Source organism: Lepisma saccharinum, chromosome 24 (genome assembly GCF_977018435.1).
Source record: "Lepisma saccharinum chromosome 24, izLepSacc3.1, whole genome shotgun sequence".
NCBI classification, from domain to species: Eukaryota; Metazoa; Arthropoda; class Insecta; order Zygentoma; family Lepismatidae; genus Lepisma; species Lepisma saccharinum.
In genome coordinates, this window is record NC_139252.1 from 63,105,842 (window position 1) to 63,129,698 (window position 23,857).

Sequence of the window (23,857 nt, forward strand, 5' to 3'; positions counted from 1 at the left end):
TCTTTATGTTTATATGTGAAATATTCCATGTTGTATTTTCTATTGCATTTGGGGCAAATTTTTGTGGGAGTTTTGTATTTGTCCGGATTACAAATTTTTTGATGTCTGGCCCAATTAGAGCTAAATATATTTTTATTGCATTGATTACAATATTTTTGATTCGGCATTTTTGTTGTTGTTTATTATATACAATTTCCTGGGTTTCAATTCAAAACTTTATACTGAATAAAAATATCAGTTGGGTTCAGCACTGTGATTTGTATGTGTATATGTATATATGTGTGTATACACTTAATATTTTTGGTTTTGGTATTTATATAAAATTTCCTGGGATTCAAATCTAATCTCTATGGATTAATATTAATAATATTAATCTTATGACAAATTATAAAGCCAATAGCTTACAAGTGGAAAATCATTCACACTGACCCTCTGCAAATGCCTGCACGAACATGCATGTATAGAATAGCAATGACCTTGTTATGTATAACCGGCTAAGACAAATATAAGCTTGACTCTAAATATGAGTGGATTACAACAAATATCAGATTTTATATTGTTCAATATGAATTTAAACCTGTAAGTATGAGAAGCACTGTATCAACACGTCTGTCCCCCTCAGTCAGTCTCACATAACTGGCTGATGCAATATTCAGGAATTTCTGTAAATACTAGCACTGAGGAAAAAAATCAATACTAACGTCTCGGGAATTGCGCACATTGCCACAGAGGGGAAACATGCAAACACGGACCAATTCTAGAGGTAGGCTCTGCATATTGCATTGTTTTAATATTAAATAAGCAAATCCAATTAAACTTAAACCTGAAGTAAATATGTATAGGTAGGTATGGATACAAGTTTATAGACAAACTGATACAATTTTGTAAATCTGCTTGAGGGGGGTTTGATATTTTCTGAATTATAAAATTCTTGGGTTAGGCAGGTGCTACACTTAAACAAATAAACATGTTGAGCAAGTTTTAAGTATAAACAAATCAATCTGAGAAAGCTCTTCGTTTCTGAAAAATTCCCGAGGGCATTTTTACAAAAATCTTGGATTAGACAAGATTCCACACTTGCTCAAAAACTCATATGCTCATGTTAAGCAAGTTTTAAGTGTAGCAAAGCTACTTGAGGGGATGCTCTTCCTTTCTCGCGCCGTCCGTAGCATCAATACTAACCGGAAGTGGACCGGAAGTAGACCGGAAGTGGACCGGAAGTAGACCGGAAGTGGACCGGAAGTGGACCGGAAGTAAACCGGAAGTGGACCGGAAGTGAATATGCGTGGGTGGGTGTGGGTGGGTGTGGGTGGGTGTGGGTGTGTATGGGTATGGGTAGCCTAGTTTTAAGTGTGGCCAAGAGGGGCATATTTTTGACAGGATTATGGACAACAATCTCACAGAAGTGCCTTTTGTAAGTATAAACAAATCAATCTGAGGGGCACTTCTTTTCTGAAAAATTCTCTTCCTTTCTGAAAAATTCTCTTCCTTTCTGAAAAATTCTCTTCCTTTCTGAAAAATTCCCGAGGGCATTTTTTACAAAAATCTTGGATTAGACGGGGTGCCACACTAGAGCAAAAAACTCATATGGGCATGTTGAGCAAGTTTTAAGTGTAGCAAAGCTGCTGGAGAGGAGCTCTTCCTTTCTCGCGCCGTCCGTATTGTATTTACTACTACTTATTCTATATCTATTTGACATTAATTTCCTAGCCACATCGGTTTCTTTTGGGTTTTTCCTTTTTACAAATTTTCCCGACCTTGACTATACATAAGCTGGATATTTAATACCGTCTTTTTGCCTATTCATGTAATAAAAAAGATAATAGTAATTTGAATATTTTAATTAAATAGGTAAAGGTAAAGTGTTCCCCTGTGCATAGCACCACGCCATGAAGGCGTATAGGGGGTGTGGGGGTAACGCCCCACACTTTCTTGATCCGGTCGTGAGTGGGGATGATGTGATCAGCATCACGCCCCTGACCGTCTTTACCCCCCAGGGTTTCCCCCAGGTACCCATGTTATTCGACGCTGGGTAGGCGCCGGGGCCGCTTCCACCGTTAGAAAAGTTAATTAAATGGAATTATAAGTATTTTAATATAACTAACTAACTAACTCTCTAGCCTTCTTAAACCCGAAGGTTCATGGCTGCAGCAACACAGGCCTTCCATCTTTCCTTATCTTGAGCAAGTTCTATATATTCTTTTCCACCCTTAAAGATTTCCCTTAGGTCCATCTCAACGTTGTCCCTCCATCTTCGTCTTGGCCTTCCTACTGGTCTCTTACCATCAGGTTTCCCAAAAAGAATCCTGTAAACTCTTCTTTCCTCTCCCATTCGTGCCGCATGGCCTGCCCACCTAAGTCTTCTTGATTTAATTATTCTAATAATATCTGGACATGAGTACAAATTATGTAGTTCTAAATTATGTAACCTTCTCCACTCACCTGTCTCCTCATCCCTTTTAGGTCCAAATATTTTCCTAAGGATCTTATTTTCAAATACTCTCAATTTATGTTCCTCTTTCAATGTAAGGGACCAAGTTTCACACCCATATAATACTACAGGCAAAGTTACTGTTTTGTATATTTTAACTTTAGATATTAAACAAGAAGACACAAGTTTATAAAGAGAGAAGTAACATGCATTTCCTGAATTAAGATTACTTTTTATTTCCTCTTTAATATCATTTTCATTTGTTAATATTACTCGTAAGTATTTGAATTTTAATATAAGCATTATTATTATTATTGAGACACTTGGTTGGATCCCCCCACCCGAAATGTACTTCTAGATACGTGCCTGCCAGCATCGTACAAAGTGGGTACCTGGAGGAAAGTCTGGGGGTAGAGGGGCGTGGTGCTGATCACTCCCACCTTCGGCCGTGATGAAGAAAGTGTGGGGCCTTAACTCCACATCCCGTATACGCCTTCATGGCTTGGTGCAAAATACAGGGGAGTACTTTACTTTTTACTTTGCGACAACGGTTAAACTAATGGGGATAGGTTCGATGTCTCGGTTAATAAGTAACCGCAAACGACGCGGCGCTTAGCTGTAGGTGTGTCCTAAGAAACAGCACGCATAAAGCGGAAATTGGGCGTTTTCCCTGTTGCTTGGATTGTCAATCGCCAGGTAGCGTGAAGCTGCTACATCCACGTTGCATGTCGGCGGTTGTAGTCCCGTGAGTCTATCAAGCATTCAAGGTTGTGCTGTGCGTTGCAAAAGATAAGCTTCGAGTGTGCATTGGGTTGGTTCCTCCATGAACTCTGTGACATCTCCGTAGCTACATTCATTTAGGTAAGTGGGATCTATCCTAAGGTAATCCAAGGGCGGAAGGTAGATACTAAGCAGGGCCCAAAAGTTAATGAAAAGTCATCTGGTTTCGGAGCACGATCTATTAACCCCTGGGCCATGGTAGTTTCAACCTAAAATTTAACACATCTTCAACGCAACATTTGAATCTGGATACGTTTTACTCCACAGGGTGGCAACTCTAGGACCGAGACAAAATTAAATAATAATTCCCGATTTTCAAGGCGAACTTTCCAAAAATTCAATGGCACAAACACATGTTTTCTCTATTTCAGCCTTAAGTATTACCGGCTCTCACCATACACACGAATATATTAATATAAAGGATCTGTGTGATTCCAATATATCAAAAAATTCAAATTCAATTCAATTAAACCGTATTTAGGGGGTGGGTCCAGGGGATCCGACCCCCCCCCCACGAAAGACTTACCATTAAGTACTAAAATTAAACAATGAACAAATACTTGTTTAGCATTTATTGTATAATCAATTGTTATAATACATAAATATTAAATCAGAAACTTTAATTTTCGCCAACTGGATCTAACATTCTTTTTTTATTCAATTATTGATCCATTTGACATTACTTTATTTGCCAGGGCAATTGTTTTGATACAAATTATGACGATCTTAACTACTGATAAGCTAGATAATGAATACGTACTGTTATATCTATTCTTATTCGGGTTTTTTATCTATTCACGTAATAATGATATAATATTAATTGATTTATATATTCTTATTATTTTTAGTGGCCGCGGTGGCTCAGTCGGTAACGCGTCTGACTACCATGCTCAAGGTCCCGGGTTCGATCCCCGGCCGGTTCAAATCCGGGAACTTTTCTAACGTAGGAAGCGGTCCCGGCGCCCGCCCAGCGTCGAATGACGTGGCTACCTGGGGGAAACCCTGGGGGGTAAAGGCGGTCAGGGGCGTGATGCTGATCACATCACCCCCACTCATGACTGGACTCCCCTATACGCCTTCATGGCGTGGTGCTAAGCACAGGGGAACACTTTACTTTTTTTTTTTACTTTATTCTTATTATTTTTTATTTAACTTAATATAATTATTTTAATTTAAACACTATTATTATTATTCCTGAGACACTTGGTTCGGACTCCTCCGAAATATACTTCTATATATGTGCCTGATTACGTATATATACTATTTAAAATATTCTATTTAAGGTGCATAGTTTATATTTGCCATTTCACATACTCAGACTCGAAATACATGAAGAAACACAAGTCACAAATGTTACGGGATGTATTAATCTATGAAAAAAAATATTAACTGTAAAATAATTTCAAACTCATTTAACAAATCAACTTCAATATATCTTATCTTGCAATAATCTTCCCTCTGTCAGATAGATTGTTCCGCAAAGGACACTGACAAAGTAAAAGGATTGAGAGAATTCCGTTTTATTTTCCACGCAGCTTTCTTTTCCCTCCTCGGCAAAAATAAAACCTAAACTGTGAAATTCAATGGGATTTGGAATAATAAAAGTTGCCATCGGAAAAATTCAAACAGAATTCACGCAGAATTCCTGGAATTCAAGGAATTTCCGGTGAGTAGCCACTCCTGTTATTGGATAACAATTCCTTGTTTGGATTATGCAGTAACAATATCGAAACACGTTCGTATTTGAAGACGCGGCCCATCCAAATCTTTCGCAGTCATCCAGTGACACACCCACAGCAGAAAGTCCGCACTAGTCAGGACCCCTGTTTTTATTTTGCATTCTTGACCTTTGGGGGTATTAATCATTTTCAGTTCTTTATTACACTTATATTCATTTTTTGAAGTTTTAAACTGTGTTTAGTTCCCTTATTGTCATTCAGTGCTCGCTCCTCTCAAAGTTCTACGACTGAAATTCATCTTTTAGTGCAAAGAGAGAGAATTGATTCTTCTTGGTGCCTGGTCGCACATGGAAAAAGTAATAAAAATCAATACTTGACGTCCAATAAATGTTATCTATAGTAGTTACGAAGTAATCAATGGGATATGAGAGATCATAAGTTCTCAAGTCGAAAATGTTGTATATAAAAAAAATAATCACGCTGTACAAATTACAACTTTGCCAGCAATGTGTAAAAAGCTACAATGGCAATCACGCTGTATGAATTATAACTTTGACAGTGATGTAAAGAAAAGCCATATTAACAATCGCATTGTATAAAATAGAGGAATAGGAGTGTGGAGATGTTCTGTGGCTTAGCGGAATGGAAGTCGTGGTTGTAAGTTTATGCGATGCATGTCAAACGGATTGTTTTCTAATAAATTTCAAGCATGTTTGCATGTGAAAATTAATAAAAACCTGAAATTACTAACCCCAGACTTGTTTTTGACATTTTGCATGAGTAAGCGTGTGTGGTTTAAGCCTGAAAGGTAAAAATCCCAGTAAGGAAGTTGGTCCCCTGCGATTCTCCAGTTGCCAGAAGTGCTACGAGAATTGGTAGGCGGTCACAGGGAAGCGATTGGTTTTGGATGTTACGTAGAGCAGACAAATGTATCACGTGTTCTGAAATCAACTTCCAATTGGTCGATGAAAAGAGCATAGAAAAGTTTAATGTATGAACAAAACTGTCCTAAGAAAACTTCAACGTGACTTCTCCAGATGGTAACGTAGTCCTTAAGGTTTGCGGAAATTTACCACAAAGTTGTGAAACCGTGAAACGACGCTTTGTACGTACAATGTGTTCAACTTTTCGAGTGAGTTCATCAGCCATAATTGAATGTCGTCATGCGTATTTGGACGAGAAGCTCCGAAGATGAGCAAGAAGGTCTGACTGCCTACTCGGCACTCGAAGACAACCAAGCCTTGTTGGATGGAGACAACTGACTGAGCACGTTGGCTGCGCCGTTCGTGACCAAAGGACTGCTAAAACTCGTGCCACGGTGCAAGTGCCTAAATCTAGGTGTTGGTATGTAGGAAACTCTTTATATAATAATGTTATACTCTCTGTCATTATTTTGTATGTGTCAATCGGAAGTGATTTCTTAATCAGAATCAAATTGATGATTAATACTCATAACATACCCCATGCTCGACAGCACTTTAAGGGCCTTAGCCTGTCTCCCTCCTACAATCCTACCTAGAGGTGCGGAGTTCTTCAACCGGTAATGGGGTGACGTGGGGTCAGCACGTCGAACCCTCAGCCGTTATAGGAGATATACTTACACGGGTTACGCTACTCACTCGTAGCTCCCCAATTTCCTCACGATGGTGGGTTGCCACCGGTCCTATACACAGGACGAAAACCCAGAGACTGAACCCAGGAGGACTCGAACCCATTACGTCCCGTAGTCGGCGTCCAAAGCACAGCGTCTTAAACCTAGGGTGACCATAATATTTTAACAAAAAAAAAAAACGGGACATCTCAAGATTAGTTTACACCCAACCCCAATTTCCTGAAAAATCGGTTAGGCCTAATTATTTTTTTTACTGTTATTAACGTATTGTTATTATGAATTAAAGGATGGATCGCATAAATGATACACCATAAAGTACAATTAAACATGATCTCCCGTTGTCGGTATAATTTACATAGCATTTCTCGTCCTTTCTGATTAACTTTTGATGTTAATCCTATGCTGAATTACAGTAATGTCAGTAGTATTTGGCAGAAGAACCAATCTTCCTGCCCCTAAAACCTTACCCTACATATCAGACACACAACTCTAGATTTGTCTTTTGAATTTGTGTCAAGACGCAGAAACTGCATAATTCTTCACTGCTCTATGGAACACATACAAAACATTGCATTTTTTTAAACATGAAATGTCTGTCAAATTTAGACTTGGTTTTCATGATAATTCCTTCATAAAACGGGACAAATAGTGGCTTTTTATTAATATGGACGGGACGACCGGGACATGTCTCCGAAACGGGACGGTCCCGGTCAAAACGGGACGTATGGTCACCCTACCGCGCGGCCACGGAGGAGGACCTACTAAATTTTATATTTTTGGCTCGAATAGTTTCGAAGATGTAGCAGCATTAAAAATTCTGTTATTGAGTTTTCGTTATTTTACTGTCATATATAGAGGGAGCAGTCAATTTAAATGCTTCATATCGCTGCCAGCCAGCCAGACACATTAAAGTTAATTAAAAATGTAGGATTCTAAATACGCATCCAGCGGTGGCACCAAGAGTGTCCAGGACCAGTGGCGTGCCCAGGATTTTCAAAGGGAGGGGTTACGTACACTTCTTCTGGTAGTTAGCGCTCATTTTGCCATCATTTCATACTTTTGTGATGTTCTTTTTTAGGAATAGTGCGCCAAAGGGGGGGGGGGTATGACCCCACCAGGACCCACCCTGTCGAAATGTAATTGGCTTCATTGATGGATCTTTATGTATTTTGCTTTGTTTTTCTGCCAGTTTTGGCTAATCGCGACGATGAGGATGAATGGTGAAAAGAGAATTGATGAGAGGACAATCACATCCACACATGGGCAGCACACAATACAAATCCCACAGAGGATTATACTGACTGAGTCCATGCACCAGAGCCTCGTTAGCCTGCAAACTGTACTACAGGGTGTACTACGTGGAAATGGGGCTGCCGTTTGGATGTCTCAGAAAGGGGGGACGGACCCCTTACACCCCGAACACATTTCCAATGCAACGTTTAAATTAGTATAATTTGTCTCATACCAGTATTTGTTATTGGATAACAGGTTCTTGCTTGGACCACTCCCGGTGTGCCTTAAATTATACCGAAACGTCATGCGAAAATGTTTAGCGGGTTCCCCCGTTTATCTTTGTTCCTTACCCTTTATTTGCTATTTCCATTTTTTACATGATGGTATGATTTAATATACCAGAACAAGGACCAATGATTATTCGGTGTGCAGAATAATCCTAGGTTTACATAGAAAGGTGTTAGTAGGGTTAGAATTGCATTTCGTCTAAGTTACTGTTGGAAGTGTTAGGGCTACAATAAATCTTTAGATCTTAAAGTTAGTTTCTGTAGTTGGTGTTTGAAGTCCTCTTTATGCACAGTAAGGCTAATCGGGACTGGACCTACAGTTTAAAGTGGGATCCGAATCACTATGTGCCTCCACCGGGTCGAGCCCGGGATCCCTTGTTTACAAGGCGACAACGCTACCACTGCGCCATCGGGGTGAGAACAGGTTAGTGAAAAAAAGGTTACGATTAGGCACAAGATACCATGGAGGGTTTTGACTTTCTAAAGGTTCTTTGTTTGGAAAAACTTCATCTGCCGGTACTTTTAAGGTAATTGAGCTTCCCAACTCTGGGAGACATTGAATTCTTTAAAACGTTTTACATTTTTTAAGCAACAAACATTTCATGTGACTGAGAAATCCGTTGGACAAATGACAGGTAATGAAGGCAAGATTTACAACCGCAATATCTGTTCGAAGGTTCCTCCCCCCCCCCCCCCCTTCCATCAGAGTTAGGGTGATTATCTGGTGGATCGATCTGCTATTGCTGACAGAAGAACGCCGCGTTGTCGCTGAAAATTCGGCGACGACCTCGAAATTTCTTCAGCTGCAGGATGGGCTGACTTTCGAAGGAAAGTCAAAATAAGGGGGCTGAGGGAGGAATTACTCCCTCCGGTTGCTAATTTTTAACTCTTGGAAGGAGGAGAGGGTGACTGTATGTACAGTCATTGGCAGTGGCGTTCCCAGGATTTTCCAAAGGGGGTACGTATACTTTTTTTTAGTAGCCTGTCCTCATTTTGTCATCTTCTCCTGCCTTAGACATTTTTCTTTTAAGAATACAGGGGCGAAAGTGCGTATTACCTCCACCCCCCACCCGTGTGGACACGCCACTGGTCACCGACAATAAAAAAGGGACAACCACATCCTGAAATATTCTCTTTCCTGCAAGGCGTTATGTGTGTTGCCTAACTCTACGGCGATGAGTGGATTTTAAGAGCAAATTTTCTGTCAAATTCTACACCTTACCAAAAGTTATCGGACAGCCCTGAGACATTTCTAAGTTCAGAAGTCACATTGATGGTTAGTGGCCTTGAGAATAGGTTGTACAGGCTATGCCAAAGGTCTGCAAAAGTGCATGTGTACACATACACACATAGATGAGCAATTTTCAAATAGCGATCTTCTTTTTTCTTTTTTCAGATCGTTTCCCCAATATGCCGAGAGGAGTCTTCTTGAGACACAGAATAATTTAGCTTCTGGATGAAAGTACTGAGCCAACGCGTAAGGTAAGACTTGTGTTCTGAAGATGAGATACATGAACATAAAAAAACACGAGCTATTTTTGGAATATTAATAGCCTTGGGGATGTATTTTTGTGCACAAACACCTTAAGGTCAGGTAAACAAATATCTTATCCGAGGCTATATCTATAGGTTATAGTGTGATCCAAGTGAGAATCGATTCATAGGCCTTTGTCTATTTCGTTTGTCAATAATGAACAGGCGCGGATCCACGGGGAGGGCTATAGGGGCGATAGCCCCTCCCAACAGCCACGTTTCTGGACATATTATTATGCATAATCTTTTGAAGACTCAAATGTTCAATCCGATGGCGCAGTGGTAACGTCGTTGCCTTGTTATCAAGGGGTCCCGGGTTCGATACCCAGTGGAGGCACATAGCAGTTCGGATACCACTTTAAACTGTAGGTGCAGTCCCGATTAGCCTTACTATACATTAAGTGGACTTAAAACACCAAATCAATGGATCAATCAAATGTTCAATCTTTTATCACCACGAGTAACAGGTTCCAGAACATTTTTAAAGTTTCCACTTTATACTCATGATAAGTCATGATAAGAAATTTGATCCAAACAACTGTGCAATATGCCTCAAAAAGGGATCAAACCCGACACCCCTTGAGTTCTTGATCTTTGTTTAATCAATAATAACAATCGAGTTCATCCCATGACCCCTATTTTTGCAATGTATACTCTTAATATCTAGAACATGAAAGTCAGCTTGGTTCCTATTTACAGCACGATATTATTGTTCATAGAAAAAATAGTGCAACTGTAGGTTGGAACTGATTCTCGGTGAGACGAGGTACTCGGTTGAAATTCGCCCCTGCCAACTGTAACTTCTGGATCCGCCACTGACAATGGCTTCAAGACAGACAAAATGAATCTTACTCTTCACACAACAGATCCCATCACTTGAGCTCCGACCTGCAACGTAAACTATGTAACGACCGCCATGTTAGGCAGATTTCAGTTGGTATATTGGCATTAATCTTATTCGTATACCTTCAAGTTATGAACTTGGATTAAATTATTTATACTTAATTGTTTTTATAACTCATGTATATATTTACGTTTTATCTTATGTTATAATATTATTCGCGTATTTTTGCAACATATATTCAGAATTTATAGGCTAATAATTATCCCAAATAATATATGCAACGTTTTCATTGTTTTTCAAGCACAAGTTAAATACTTCTTAATATCGATTTTTGTTCAACAATGTACAAGATTGAAGTAATTTGTCTTCGTTATAAACTAAATCTTTATTTAATCATTTTTATGTGCAAGGGCAAATATGATTTATTTGATAAAATCAGTTTAGTTATTTCTATATAGTTTAATATTGTAATATTATTGCAAAGTATTTCTCCCTCGTTTTCAATAAAATATCGTTTTGCTATTGGCTGCTTATGTTAGGAGTGGGGGAACCACGCTTCGTGTTCTTGGCGATGTAAAAACTTCCACGTTGGCATTTTTAATTGTTGCCAACCTGAACTTTAGCTTACTATCGCAAATTAACATTGATGTGTTATATAAATTATCAGTTTTTCTTGTGTTATTTTATGTTATGAGTTTGTATTGTAAGTTAGAACAATCTGTTATGCTGCGCCTCGCGCTTGAGGTAGCAGTTGAGGTCTTGATATTAACTGTGAAGGCGGTGCGCGGACTCTCGTATTAAATAAATTGCTTATCACTGCCTGCGAGCGAGCATGACCCAACAAATTATAACTTTTAACTTGTGCGAATCAGTATCTACGCGCGCGATTCGTGGTTAAAGATTTTGGACATTTTAATTATAAAGTATTTGGAATTTTATTTACTGTCACCGTCACGTGTCGCAATTCGGTGGTTTCCTTCCTGGAGGAAGGGTGGATCGTCTTAATCCCGATCCTTGGGTGAGAACTGGTGCTCCCAACTGACCAGCCGGAGCAAGGAGGGGTGTGTTGCCAATTCGGATCTCCATACCCTGGAGTTACGAGTGGTGGCACGTTGCAACTATGACGTCACAACCGAAAACACTGAATGGTATGGAACCGAAACAAGACAGGGACCCAGACATCTTCTTTTTGGATCTACAACTCTATGTGAGTCTTCGTCTGTTGGATGATTTTCAGCCACTCCGTTCTGTCTTGTGCACGCCTTTTCCAATTCTAATCTTCATTGTTCTCAAATCTTCAAGCACATCATCGTCTCATTCAGTTTTCGGCCATCCTTTTCGTCTTGTTGAGGTTATTTTCTTTGTTACTCTGTTGTGCCGCATTCTTCTTATGTGTCCTATGCATGCAATTCTTCTAGCTTATATTTCTCTTCCACTATTCTTGTGTTTAATGAAGGACTCAGTCTCCTCGCTTATTTTTCTTCTCCATACTTCATTGTCAATTGCAGTCGGGACAAAAAATTTCCGCATTATCTTTCAAAACAGTTTCACAGCCATAGGCCACATTGGTTTTATAATGGCGTCATACGGCCTCAACGTGAAATCTTTTGATAAAAATTTTGATGTAAATAGGAATGTATGTGCATAATATGCTTTGTACGCTTCAATAACTCTCTCCTTTATTTATTCTTCTATGGTATAATTCTGATTTACTATTACAGTAATTACACTGAGATATTTAATGAATTTACAGTTTCTACGTATTTCTGCACACAGAACCCAAAACGTGTCAATTGACACATATATTGTAATTTAAATAACACGTTAAGGCGCATAAACTGCAAATGATGCACCTTTTAGTGTGTCAAAATACACATAGAAATGTATAAAAGGTTATTTTTGTCAGATGACGTTTCGTGTGATATTCTAAAATGCATCAATTTTGAAGATCAGACAAGATCATTTCAAAGATAAGATAACAAAATTACACATCTATCTGTGTCAATTGATGCATTAAAGGTGAAAGTTTGTTATCTTCGAAATTATCTTGTCTGATCTTCAAAATTGATGCATTTTAGAGTATCACACGAAACTTCATCTGACAAAAATAACCTTTTATACATTTCTATGTGTATTTTGACACACTAAAAGGTGCATCATTTGCAGTTTATGCGCCTTAACGTGTTATTTAAATTACAATATATGTGTCAATTGACACGTTTTGGGTTCTGTGTGTCTCTCCTATTGAGAACGCGTACGATACTCTCGCTCGCACTCGTTCGAGACTTTGGTAACCTATAATACTTACAGATTTTCATGGACGTCGTCCGGAAGGGGGAGGGAGGCCCGCTCCCCTCCCTGGAAAATGAATGTTCACCTAAAAAGTATTTTCACTTCAGTCGCAGTAATTTATGTTAATTATTTGAGGGCATTGAAGGAACATGATAATTCCAGACTGAAGCAGTGTTTTTTGAGGGGGGTGAAATATGCCTACTTTTCCCTCTCCCCTGGAAAAAATTACCGTGCTTGCCCCTCCCTGGAAAATACCTGCGGACGTCCATGCAGATTTTAGTGGAACCGAAATTAATTTACTATGAGATTCATTTTTATAGACGGTCCCACACGTTCACGCGACTCAACTCAAATACAGAGCTGACGTCAAGACTTCTTCCCCCTCAAAGCCATGACGAGATCCGGGGGTTGAGAGACGAGAGGATCGTCCCTCTACAAATAGACACACTCGTGCCAAATAGGCGAAGCAGATGACACCATCACTGTTCACTTTTCTATTATTACTTTTGGCGATGTCTCACACAGCTTAAGAAGGTCTCAGGGGTATAGCATAAGCAAATGACCAAAGTCATCATCACCGTCAGTGAGGTGCTTATTGGAATACTTTTAAATAGCCATTAATCAAACCATTGTAAGCCACCAGTTTATTTAGGGAAGCACAGACTACATTTTTGATACAGATAGATAAGCAACATTTTCCTTACAGTTTCTGTGCAATGAAATATGAAACTTAACACTGTTGATTAAACATAATTACCCTTAGAACACTTTGCCAGATTTATAGCTACAAGTGATCAATTTTGTGTCACTGGTGGGACAGGTAAAACACTGCCTCTTTACTTAATAAGAAATTTATTTATTTTAGACAAAGAGAGAAGGTAATTGACCTTTGAATATTCTAGTGGAGTTGAAGGGGAATGTAGCAGTTAAAGCAGAAATTAATTGTCTTTTGGTGTCACGACTGGGACACAATACAAACAAAAAAAAAAAAAATAAGTTAAAATAAACGAACAATATGTATCTTCTAATTATGTATAATACTTTAATTTTTATCCAAATGACAATTTTAGATTGTCCACTCACAAGATATTAGGGCTGTGCGGGACAGAATTTTTTGGGTCGGGACGGGATCGGGACGGGAAATTTTTTATTTAAATCCCCCATTCAAGACGGGAAAACTTCTCATTTTCCCGACAAAGTGGGAATTTGTTTAAATCCCGACTTTCGGGACGGGAAAACTTCTAATTTTCCCGACGAAGTCGTGAAATTTTTGGGACGGAAAATGTTTTCCGAAGGTCTCAAAATCTCGAATTCTACACGTCATTTTCACCTAAAATAATTATTTTTGCATTTCTAGTACAAAAACTAAAAACTTCCATAAGTTCCAGACATTTACAATGCAGAAAATGTCGAGAATTAACGACTTTTTATAATGACCATTCCGTATTTCCCGACTGCTCGGGATCCCGAAAAGTCGGGAAGTCATTTCCCGAAGTCGGGATCGGTACGGGAATGGTTTTTTCCCGATACCGGTCCCGACTTTTCGGGATCTCGCACACCCCTACAAGATAGAATAAAGTTACAGCATTGCATTTAATTTTAAAAATTGAGAATCAGGGGCACTTCGACATGGAAGGCACCTTTTTATTATTAATATTATTATTATTATTTGCAATTTTTGTAGAAAGTTTTGGCAATGTACGATTGGCAATATTGTATGTCCGTGTGTGTGTGTGTCAACACCTTGCACCGAAACACATCACGATTGCGGTCTATTGTGTACACCTGTAGAACACGCTTGTGCGCTTGTCCGAACGTGTGAGAATGCAGATTCAAGCACTGCTTGCACGCACGTTATGTAACATCAACCACGCTTAACCGTTCTAGCGTGAGGCACGCAATTTAAGATCGGAAGCAACCAGTGTCTTCGCAAAATAAACACATCTTCATTTGTCCAGCTTATTTTGACAGAATTTTAAGAAACTTTTTCTTTTCCTGCTTTTCAATAAAATAATCAATGGTTAGGCTGAAAAGTTCAACGAACTAACCAATCTCTAACCGAAGTTGATTTGTTGGAGTTTATTGAGATAGATATTGATAATGTTTGTTAAAACAATTTTCAACTTCATATATAAGGATAATTATTTAAGAACTCTTATAGTTCTATAGTTGAAATGTAACAATTGTATATTTTTAATGCATTTTTAAAATTTTTGTAGATTTAGGTTATGTTTGCTAAATATTTTGGAATGTTCTCGTGTCCAATACTGTAGTTTTGGATACCTTGTAACATGTAATACTGCTGTGTTAAGCTGAAAAGCTGTTCTCGGCACTTTAAAAACACTTTTAAATAAATAAATAAATACACTTTGGCAGAATTTGAATGATGCAGGTGTTTATCCAGAAGGTTTATCCCAATCAGGAATGGGGGGTGGGGGCTACGTTCGTATTTAGTCATTTAGAACCAAAATGACCATAAATTGGACCCTTGCGAAAAAAATTTAGCGGAATGTTGGGGTGTGTGGATTGATTGGCGGTCGATTCACAATATCTCCACCGGATTCCTGATTCAATTGATTGATCTTTATTTTACTTCACTTTTTCTGCCACTGTTGGCTAATTTGCGAAGATGGGGATGAGTGATTACATGATGAAACTGATACATGGACACTCACAAACATCCATACCCAGGACGGGATTCGAACCCTGGAACCCCGGCTGTAGCGTGCTATGCCAACCACTGCGCTCAAGAAACGTTGTTTGCTTTGGTGACCTTTACACGTCGTGAAAGTTTGTTAATTGACACGCTACATCTTCACTTCTGTCTCAGCTTCGGAACGTGGTCAAGGCATGAGTCCCACCACTCGTTCATCATTCATCCTCATCGTTGCTATTAACCGAAGAGGTAGAAAAGCGGCATAAAATAGCCGTAATAGAACGAGACACTGTCAAGTCCATCTCGTTTCCTTTCGATACTATCCCCAGCCACTAAAGTCGCAGGAATTATTTTGTTTCGGGAAGGGCTGGAATTTTATAAGTAGATCCTTTAAGTGGCACCAATTTATAAGGGTCCATGAGGACATAGCGCACCTCATAATTTATCGTGTTATTATTATTATTATTATTATATTTGTTGTTGTTATATATTTGCGTCTTGAAATCAGTGAATGACAGATTTAAGATAGCGAGTATGGTGCATTAATATCATGGTACATGGAAGGGAGAATTTGTGATTCTTTCAAACTTTAAGAACTCAATGTTTTTTCAAAATTTAGCGCCCCTGGCTGCTATCTAGTGGGTGCCATACACAATAAGACATTTCGTATATTTAGAACGTTCCACTCTCAAAAATGGCAACTGGGGTCATTTTTCGAGGTTTGCATTTACCACTGATTATTTCTCGAGTTTTTTAGTGCTTTTATATGAAAATGTTGATTTTCCAAAATTTCGGGGGCTATAGCCCCTTCAGTCCCCCTATACGTACGCCAGTGTGACCGCAGCGGTAAAATCGGAAGGCATTGCTCGGCGTAACTGCACGGGGACCTGCAAAGTGCGAACAATTCCGCTGGGAAAGTTCGAACAGTTTTGAAGTAACATTATGCAGTGTTAAAAGAACGTATTAGGCAATGCAAGAAAACAATCCATGACCTACTTGTTTAAAGATAAAATGTTTGTTAAACTGCGAAAGGTCTAATAAGCCTAATCAGGCAGACCATGAGTGGTGCAAGAAGGCTTGCGTGTAGCAACTGCCAGGAGGAGGGCTCGGGGGCTGAATCCCCCCCCCCCGAAATCGTAGAAATATCTAATTTAAATAGTGTATAGTGGTAATTAATTTTACTTCCTTAGCTGAGAGACGACCTCCGTGGTGGAGTGGCTAGCACAACGCCCTACAACGCCAGGGGTTCCGGGTTCGAATCCCAGCACGAGTGCTTGTGAGTGTACCTTCATCAATTTCATCATGTCATCACTCATCCTTAGAGGCATGCATATTTTGTTTTTGACGAAAACACGAAATGTGAAATAACACATTTTAATATTAATTTTTCATGTGTCTGAAAGATGTGAGGTGCATTTTCCTACCCTGTCTTGTCACGAAATAATGCGAAATGAACTGCAAAATGCGAAATAGACTCTTAACACGAAATTTACCGTTTATATACCGACGCGACACTTTGTGAAGTCAGAATTATCCTGCGACTTATGCAATTCACGGAAAATTGATTAATTCTGCTGTAAATATTTGAGAAGCAAAAATGGACTCCTTTATACAGGAATAAACTTAATATTCTGCTAATGATTTAATGTGCTATTTGAAGGGATATGTTGATTTTGTGTAACAGTGCAGTTTTTAAATCAAATTTGGGATTATATTCACATTTTTTAAAACCAAAATGTCATTTTATAGGGTGCTTTTTCACCGCTATAACAGCGAAATTTCATTTTATTTACCGCTTTTGAACCTGAAATTGACTCTGTTTTTGTACCGTTTTTTCTTTACCAAAAATATGTGCCTCTACTCATCCTCATCTTCTCGATTAGCCAAAAGGGACAGAAAAGGGAAGTAAAATAAAGTAAATCAATTAATCAATATACTGAGAAATTCATCTTCAGGGCTTCTACCCCTCACTTTATCACCTTTAGATGGCGACTGTTTATTGAGTTTATTGAGCAATTTTCACACCGAAAGTACCCCTGAGGGGCATTGGTGCATGTACATTACAAAATACAACATGTTGAACATCGCACATAATATATATATCTATACATCAATTTGGCAGAATTTTTTATAATATAACATAATATAATAGTAAAACATACATTGACAAATTATTTTTTGAAGTGAACTAGTGCTGTAAAAGTACATATTATATAGTGTATACAATCTACATTTATTTTATAAAGTTATTTAATTCTTGAAATTCTTGAACTGAATATAATGTGTATTCCAATAACAATTTTTTCACTTTACTTTTAAAGATTGTGGATCTTTCAAAATTTTTGTAACTTTTTGGTAATATATTGTATAACTGGATGCCTGAGTAAAAAAGGTCCCATTTGGTATGCAGTTAGCCGCACTTTGGGAATGTGGAAGTTATCTTTTCGTCTGGTATTGTAATTGTGGGTGTCTATGTTCTTTGGATAGTTCGATTTTGTTTCGTGTATGAAAGTAAGTGTTTCAAGTATGTACAAACTTGGAAGTATTAATATGCGGAATTTTTACATGTATCAGTTTTGTGTGCATTTGCCAAAATACGCAATGCTCTTTTTTGAATTTTAAAAATCCTCTGCGATTGAGCCGAGTTCCCCCAAAATTGGATACCATACCTCAAAATACTTTCGAAGTTTGAGAAATAGATATTTAGCATACATACTGTATTGAAATTATTTTTTAAGGTTCTTAATTGGTAACATACGGTGCTTAGCCTCTTGCATAAATGATCTATGTGAACTTTCCAGTTTAGACACTCGTCTATAAATATTCCAAGAAATTTTGTATTGTTAGTAGCTGTTATAACGGCATGCCCTACTGTGAAATTATCTTGCTTAATAGAAGAGTTTTTGGCTCTAGATACACCAAATTTTATTATATTAGTTTTTTCGTTGTTCATAGAAAGTTTGTTTGCTGAAAACCAGCTTTGTAGTTCAGTAAGAGCTTCTTCCGTTTTTTTAATTAAAGTCACATCATTAACAGAATCTACTAAAGCAGTAGTATCATCAGCGAAAAGAGTAACTTGGGCAGTTTCAACATTTGCTGGAAGATCATTTATGAACAATAAAAACAATAGGGGTCCTAGTATCGATCCTTGGGGGATTCCAATAACCACATCTTTCAATTCGGAGTAATATGTTGTTTGCGTCCTATTATTGGATAAGCTATTTATTGCAACGCTCTGTTTTCTATTCGATAAATAGGATTCTATTAATTTATTTGATAGACCGCGGATTCCGTAGTATTTTAATTTCTCTAGTAGTATGTGATGATTCACACAGTCAAACGCTTTTGATAAATCACAAAAAATTCCAACAACAGAATACGTTTTATGGCGGAAAGAATATTATCAATTACATCAAAAATGGCATTTTTTGTTGTTTTCGATTTCACAAACCCATTTTGTTGCTTTATGAGTATCCTTTTATCTTCTGCATACTTTATTATCCTATTATAAATTAATTTTTCGAAAATTTTTGAAAAAATTGACAATAAGGAAATTGGTCTATAGTTTTCAATTTTTGTTTTATTTCCTTTCTTATAGAAGGGTATTACTTTTGATATTTTTAGACAATCTGGAAAGCTACCATTTTCCATACACTCGTTAATTAATTTAGCCAAAGGCTCGTTAATGTACGTGCAAATCTCTTTGATCACGTTAATCGGCATTGAATCTAGTTCTGTTGACTTTTTGTTTTTCATATTTGGAATGATGTTGGAAATTTCTTCGTCTGTAGTAGGGGTCATATAGAAAGAATGCGTGAAAGATCTTTTCACGTTATTTAACTTTTCTTTGTATGTGTCCGTTACGCTGATGTTACGTTGCAGGTTAAGTGCTACATTAACAAAATAATTATTAAAAGTATTAGCTATTTTTTGCGGATCTGTCTCTATTACATTACCTGCTTCTAATATGATATCTTGATTCGTGGTCGTTTTTTTACCTGTTATATGATTAACTATTTTCCATAGTTCTGCAGTTTTGTTTTCTGAATTATTCAACTTTTTATCAACATACAACTGTTTGCAATGTTTTAATGTTTTCTTGTAATTTTTGTTGAACTGTTTGTAATGATCTTTAAGGGTAGTGCTGTTTGCATATTTACTCTGTTTATGCAATGATCGCTTTAATTTGCTAAGATTTTTAATTTCCTTGGTTATCCATAGGCAATTGGTTTTGTTGTGAACTCGTGCTTTTTTTGTGGGAAAACATTTATTAAAATGGTATTTTACAGTATCAAGAAATTTTTCGAATTTCGCGTTTACGTTTACAGCCATATTGTTTATAAAATCCCATGTTTCTGATTTAAGCGCGTTTCTGAATTTTTAAATGTTCTCATCATTGTTTGTAGGTCTAATAACTCTGAATTTTACGCGTGGTTTATGATTCCGCTTGTCTTCTATTACGTTTACCTTAATAAGCTGAGAATCATGGTCAGAAAAACCTATGCAAGTTTCTACTGAATATTTATTAACGTTTATATTGGTAAAAATATTGTCTATTGTACTTTTTGTTTTGTTGGTGATTCCAGTTGGAGTTGTATGAAACAGACCAAAAGAGTTCATTACATCCAGAAAACTATTTTTTTCTGCTGTGTCTTTAGATACATCAATGTTAAAATCTCCACAAACAACAATATTTTTTTTGGAGCTTTTTGTTACGAGATCTAGTACTAGTGTTAACTTGTTTAAGAATGCATCCATATTTCCACTAGGCGTTCTATATATTGATATTACACATAAGTTGTAAATAGCTATTTCAATCGCGGCGCATTCAAAGACTTGTTCTACTGACAACTCAACAGCTTGCTTTATTTCAATTACGTTACTTTTAAGTTCATTCTGAGTGAAAATTAAAGACCCGCCTCTTATTATATTTGGCCTACTGTAACTAGATGCAATACTTAAATTATCAATATAATTAAACTTTGTTTCATCTTTTACTAACCAGTGTTCAGTGCAACGTAATTTCATTGTTGTTTTCTTTTTGTTCCTCGAAAAATATATCTATCTCTGACGCTTTTGATGTCAAACCTTGAACGTTGCTATGAAATATGGTGATAGTTTCTAATGCTAGGTCACTGCTCGACGGATTCTTACCTCCCCTTTGACCCGATCTCCCACTCCACAGGACTCACTTGTTTCGGTTCCTCAGCTGCATACTGGAATCCTCGCAGTTCGATAGCCGGGGGGCGTATTTCACATGTGCACATTGAAATAGAGATTGTGGGCGTGGTTTGTGTATGAATGCTCCCTATTGGCTAGCAGACTGCCTCAATGATATAGCATAGAACACTGGCATTTATTTCATTGACTTGTGCGAACACTTTCTGTAAACCACCGACTACAAGCAGAACCATCTAGTGGGAAAAATACGACGCAATCGGATAGTAATCAATACTCGAAAAGCGAATAGACTTTCTTATTGGAAATAAAAGAGGCAATAATTTTTAAAATGTTGCATTGGATGAAAATTCTTATACAATTATTTAATATATTGGGTCATTTTCCGCTTTTCGTCAGATGCAAACAAGGAACATTTTTAATTCCTACTTTAAAAAACTGTCAAAACCTTGAGTAGCGCCAAAACCTTAATTTCGACTATATAAGTGCGCTGCTATTTGTTTTGTAAAAAGTTGTTACAAACCAGATATTACATACTGGAAACAACACAAGATGAAAAGAGAGGAGTTTCAAAAAAGAAAAGCAGATGGCAGCACAAGGTAAAGGAACATAAATAAATCGCTGGAGGATAAGTATGGATTTAGTGAAAGTGAACTACAATAGAAAGATGTAGAAAAGATCAAAGCAATGTATAAAAAGTAGAAAATAAATATAAAAGGAAAATATAAGTGGTTTACATCATTGAACAAGTTCAAGCTTGTAGTTAATTGTTAGGCACGCCATAGAAGTGCTCAATAAAGAAAAAATAGACCAACCAACCAGAAACTTCTCCATTACAAGCCACGCCTCCAATCTCTATTTCAATGTGCATATGTGAAATACGCAGCCGGGGGTGACGTGGGGTGGGGGTGGGGGTAGCAGCAGACACTCGTGATTCACGTTCGACGCTGACATTCTCATTTGCAGGTGTATTTCTGAGAATTTCCTGCGTTGCCATATTTCTTTGCACGGAACGCGATCTTGCATATTCTTCGCACTGTTGCAAGGAATAACGCACACCGTTAACAACGAGATGATCGTAACGGAGGAACGCACCGTCACCGCACTTCCTGGCTTCTTCGAGATGAGGTTTTAGCTCGTTTCTAATCTGACGCACACGATCAGAGTAATGCTCCGAAACCGCTACACCGCACTGTTTGAAACTTTTAGATTTCATCAGTATTTTCGTCCTGTCTTTGAACGAGAGAAACTTGGCTACAATCGGACGGCAGCCTCTTCTTGAGCCAAAGCGATGGACCCTCTCGAACGAATCTCCTCCCAGCGCGATGCCTGTATTCTTTTCTATCACTTGGCGTAGTATTTCCTCCGTCCTCTCCCATGTTTCCCGTTCTTCCTCCTGGACGTTGTAAAAAACGAGGTTGTTCCTTTTAGATTGGGACTCAAGGTAGGATACTTGATCATTTAACCTGGCGTTCTCTTCTTTTAAGAAGTCCATTTCTTGCTTAATGGCCTTCACCTCTTTCTTGAGAGATGACAGTTCTTCCCGGAAACACAGCACGTTCTTATTTATCTCGTTCACTTGGGACGATAACTGTTCCTGACCTTCCTTCTGAAACCTATACAGATTCTCGATAGTCATCTTCTCAGAGTCTGGACCCGGGTTTTGCTCTATTCCTCCGATGATGAGCAGCATGCAGAGAACTCCAAAACACAAAACACATTGGACAAGCCATTGCCCGTTACCAGCCCCGTTTCCCGTGATTTTCTTCCATTTAGAAGCGTTGAAAAGTCCTATACGGGCTCTGTAGGATTCCACGCCTATCCCCATGGTGAAAGTGGGTCACCCAGGAGCGTCTTCGAAACCGGTCTGTGCGCGTCAACTGACAACTGACAACTGTTGATACGGGAGGAATGCCCCCCCCCCCCCCGCCGCGAAATAAAATTCTGGCTAAGGGCCTGGCGTCTGCCAAAGAATTTCAAGCGCGGTTGTGACCGTTCATTTTTCCAGGTGTCAATCTTGTGTTTTGCCGTCTTTTACTGCATTCGATATTCCTTGGCATTCGATGTTGTTTGAGGAAACTGGGACCAATCGTAGCCGTACCCCCTAATACGCTCACTTTGACATTTAGTGTTGCGTTATTAAACAATGTTATGTTCTTTGTATTTCCAAGCCGGCGAAAATTCGAAGCAACTACGGGGGGGGGGGGGGGAGGAAGGTGCATTATTTCCTATAAAATAGAACTATCCGACATCTTCTCCAGCCGCACACTTTATTCGTTGGCTATGTGTTTGCAGAATAAATTGCCCATACATTGGAAGTCACTAGCGGCGAAGGGTGACAAAAGTGGGGACTGGGAGAAGGACAGTTTATTTTTTCTTTGTAGACAAGGCTTAGCATTAAGAGGTCATAGTTCGGGGGCAAAAAGTGGCTTAAAGTGTGGGGTAACTGCCCTCGAATCTCCCCACGACGCCACTGCACAGCTCAATAATTCTGACGTCCAGTACGAGTAGCCTATTACAAAATTATCTATTGTCAGAATCTGTTCGATTTTCCTGCATGCCTGGGGAGATATATTGATCGCCTTGTCAACCCACGTGGAGGGAACGATTTGTTTTGTTTGTTTGACGAAGTCCATTTTATCAGTGGCGTCTCGTGGCCTCAAATTTGGCCGGGGCTTATTTTTTAAAGAATTTAAAATATAATGACAATTCACATGAATTACAAAAAATAGGTATATTTTCTTCTAGACTACAAAACTGGACTTACTTTTTTGAAAGAATTTAAAATATAATGACAATTCACATTATTACAAAAGAAACAGGTATTGTTGTGAAACATACCTTTCTACGAACGTTGACTCCTGTTCTGCTCAGCAAATTTTGTTATTACTTTTTCGTTGAAGCCCCCTATGTTTGAAATGTATTCTATCTCGATTGTAAGCAAGTGCCAAGGCATTTGGTCTGTCTTGTCCCGTTGCATTTCTTAAGCAGGTTTTAATACGCTTCAATGTGCTGAAACATCGTTCAGATTCAGCTGTTGCCACTGGAGTTATTAAAACTATGTTCGTCATTTTTACTGTTTTTGAAAAGGTAACCTCTAAATAATTTTCAATAAAAAATTAATGCAATCTACTGATAGAGTTTATGTTTTTCAACTCTTCACTACAATAAAGAACACGAAGTTCCCTCTTTAGTTGCCCCTCTTCTATGAAGGGATAATAAATCTGGGAAGATGCCTCTGTTTAAAGATTGTTCTCTTTCATTATGTCCTCGTAGAGCAAGTACATGTCGACCACAGAATTTTAAGCAATCGATAATTCTATTTAATATAC

General features: G+C 38.2%; 1 protein-coding gene across 4 annotated transcripts in view; it reads left to right on the forward strand.

The window, feature by feature from the left end:
- LOC145978081 (4-galactosyl-N-acetylglucosaminide 3-alpha-L-fucosyltransferase FUT6-like) overlaps positions 1-23,857 on the forward strand; it is a 58,462-nt gene that overhangs the window by 19,784 nt on the left and 14,821 nt on the right. For 2 of the 4 annotated variants that reach the window (XM_083110499.1, XM_083110502.1), the window contains exon 2: positions 9,419-9,504. In XM_083110499.1, coding sequence (XP_082966625.1) covers positions 9,479-9,504 — 26 coding nt within the window. In that variant the 5' untranslated portion in view covers positions 9,419-9,478. Of the gene's footprint in view, positions 1-3,192; positions 3,293-6,128; positions 6,235-9,418; positions 9,505-23,857 lie in introns of those variants that run through there. The other 2 variants (XM_083110500.1, XM_083110501.1) reach the window with 2 other exon arrangements.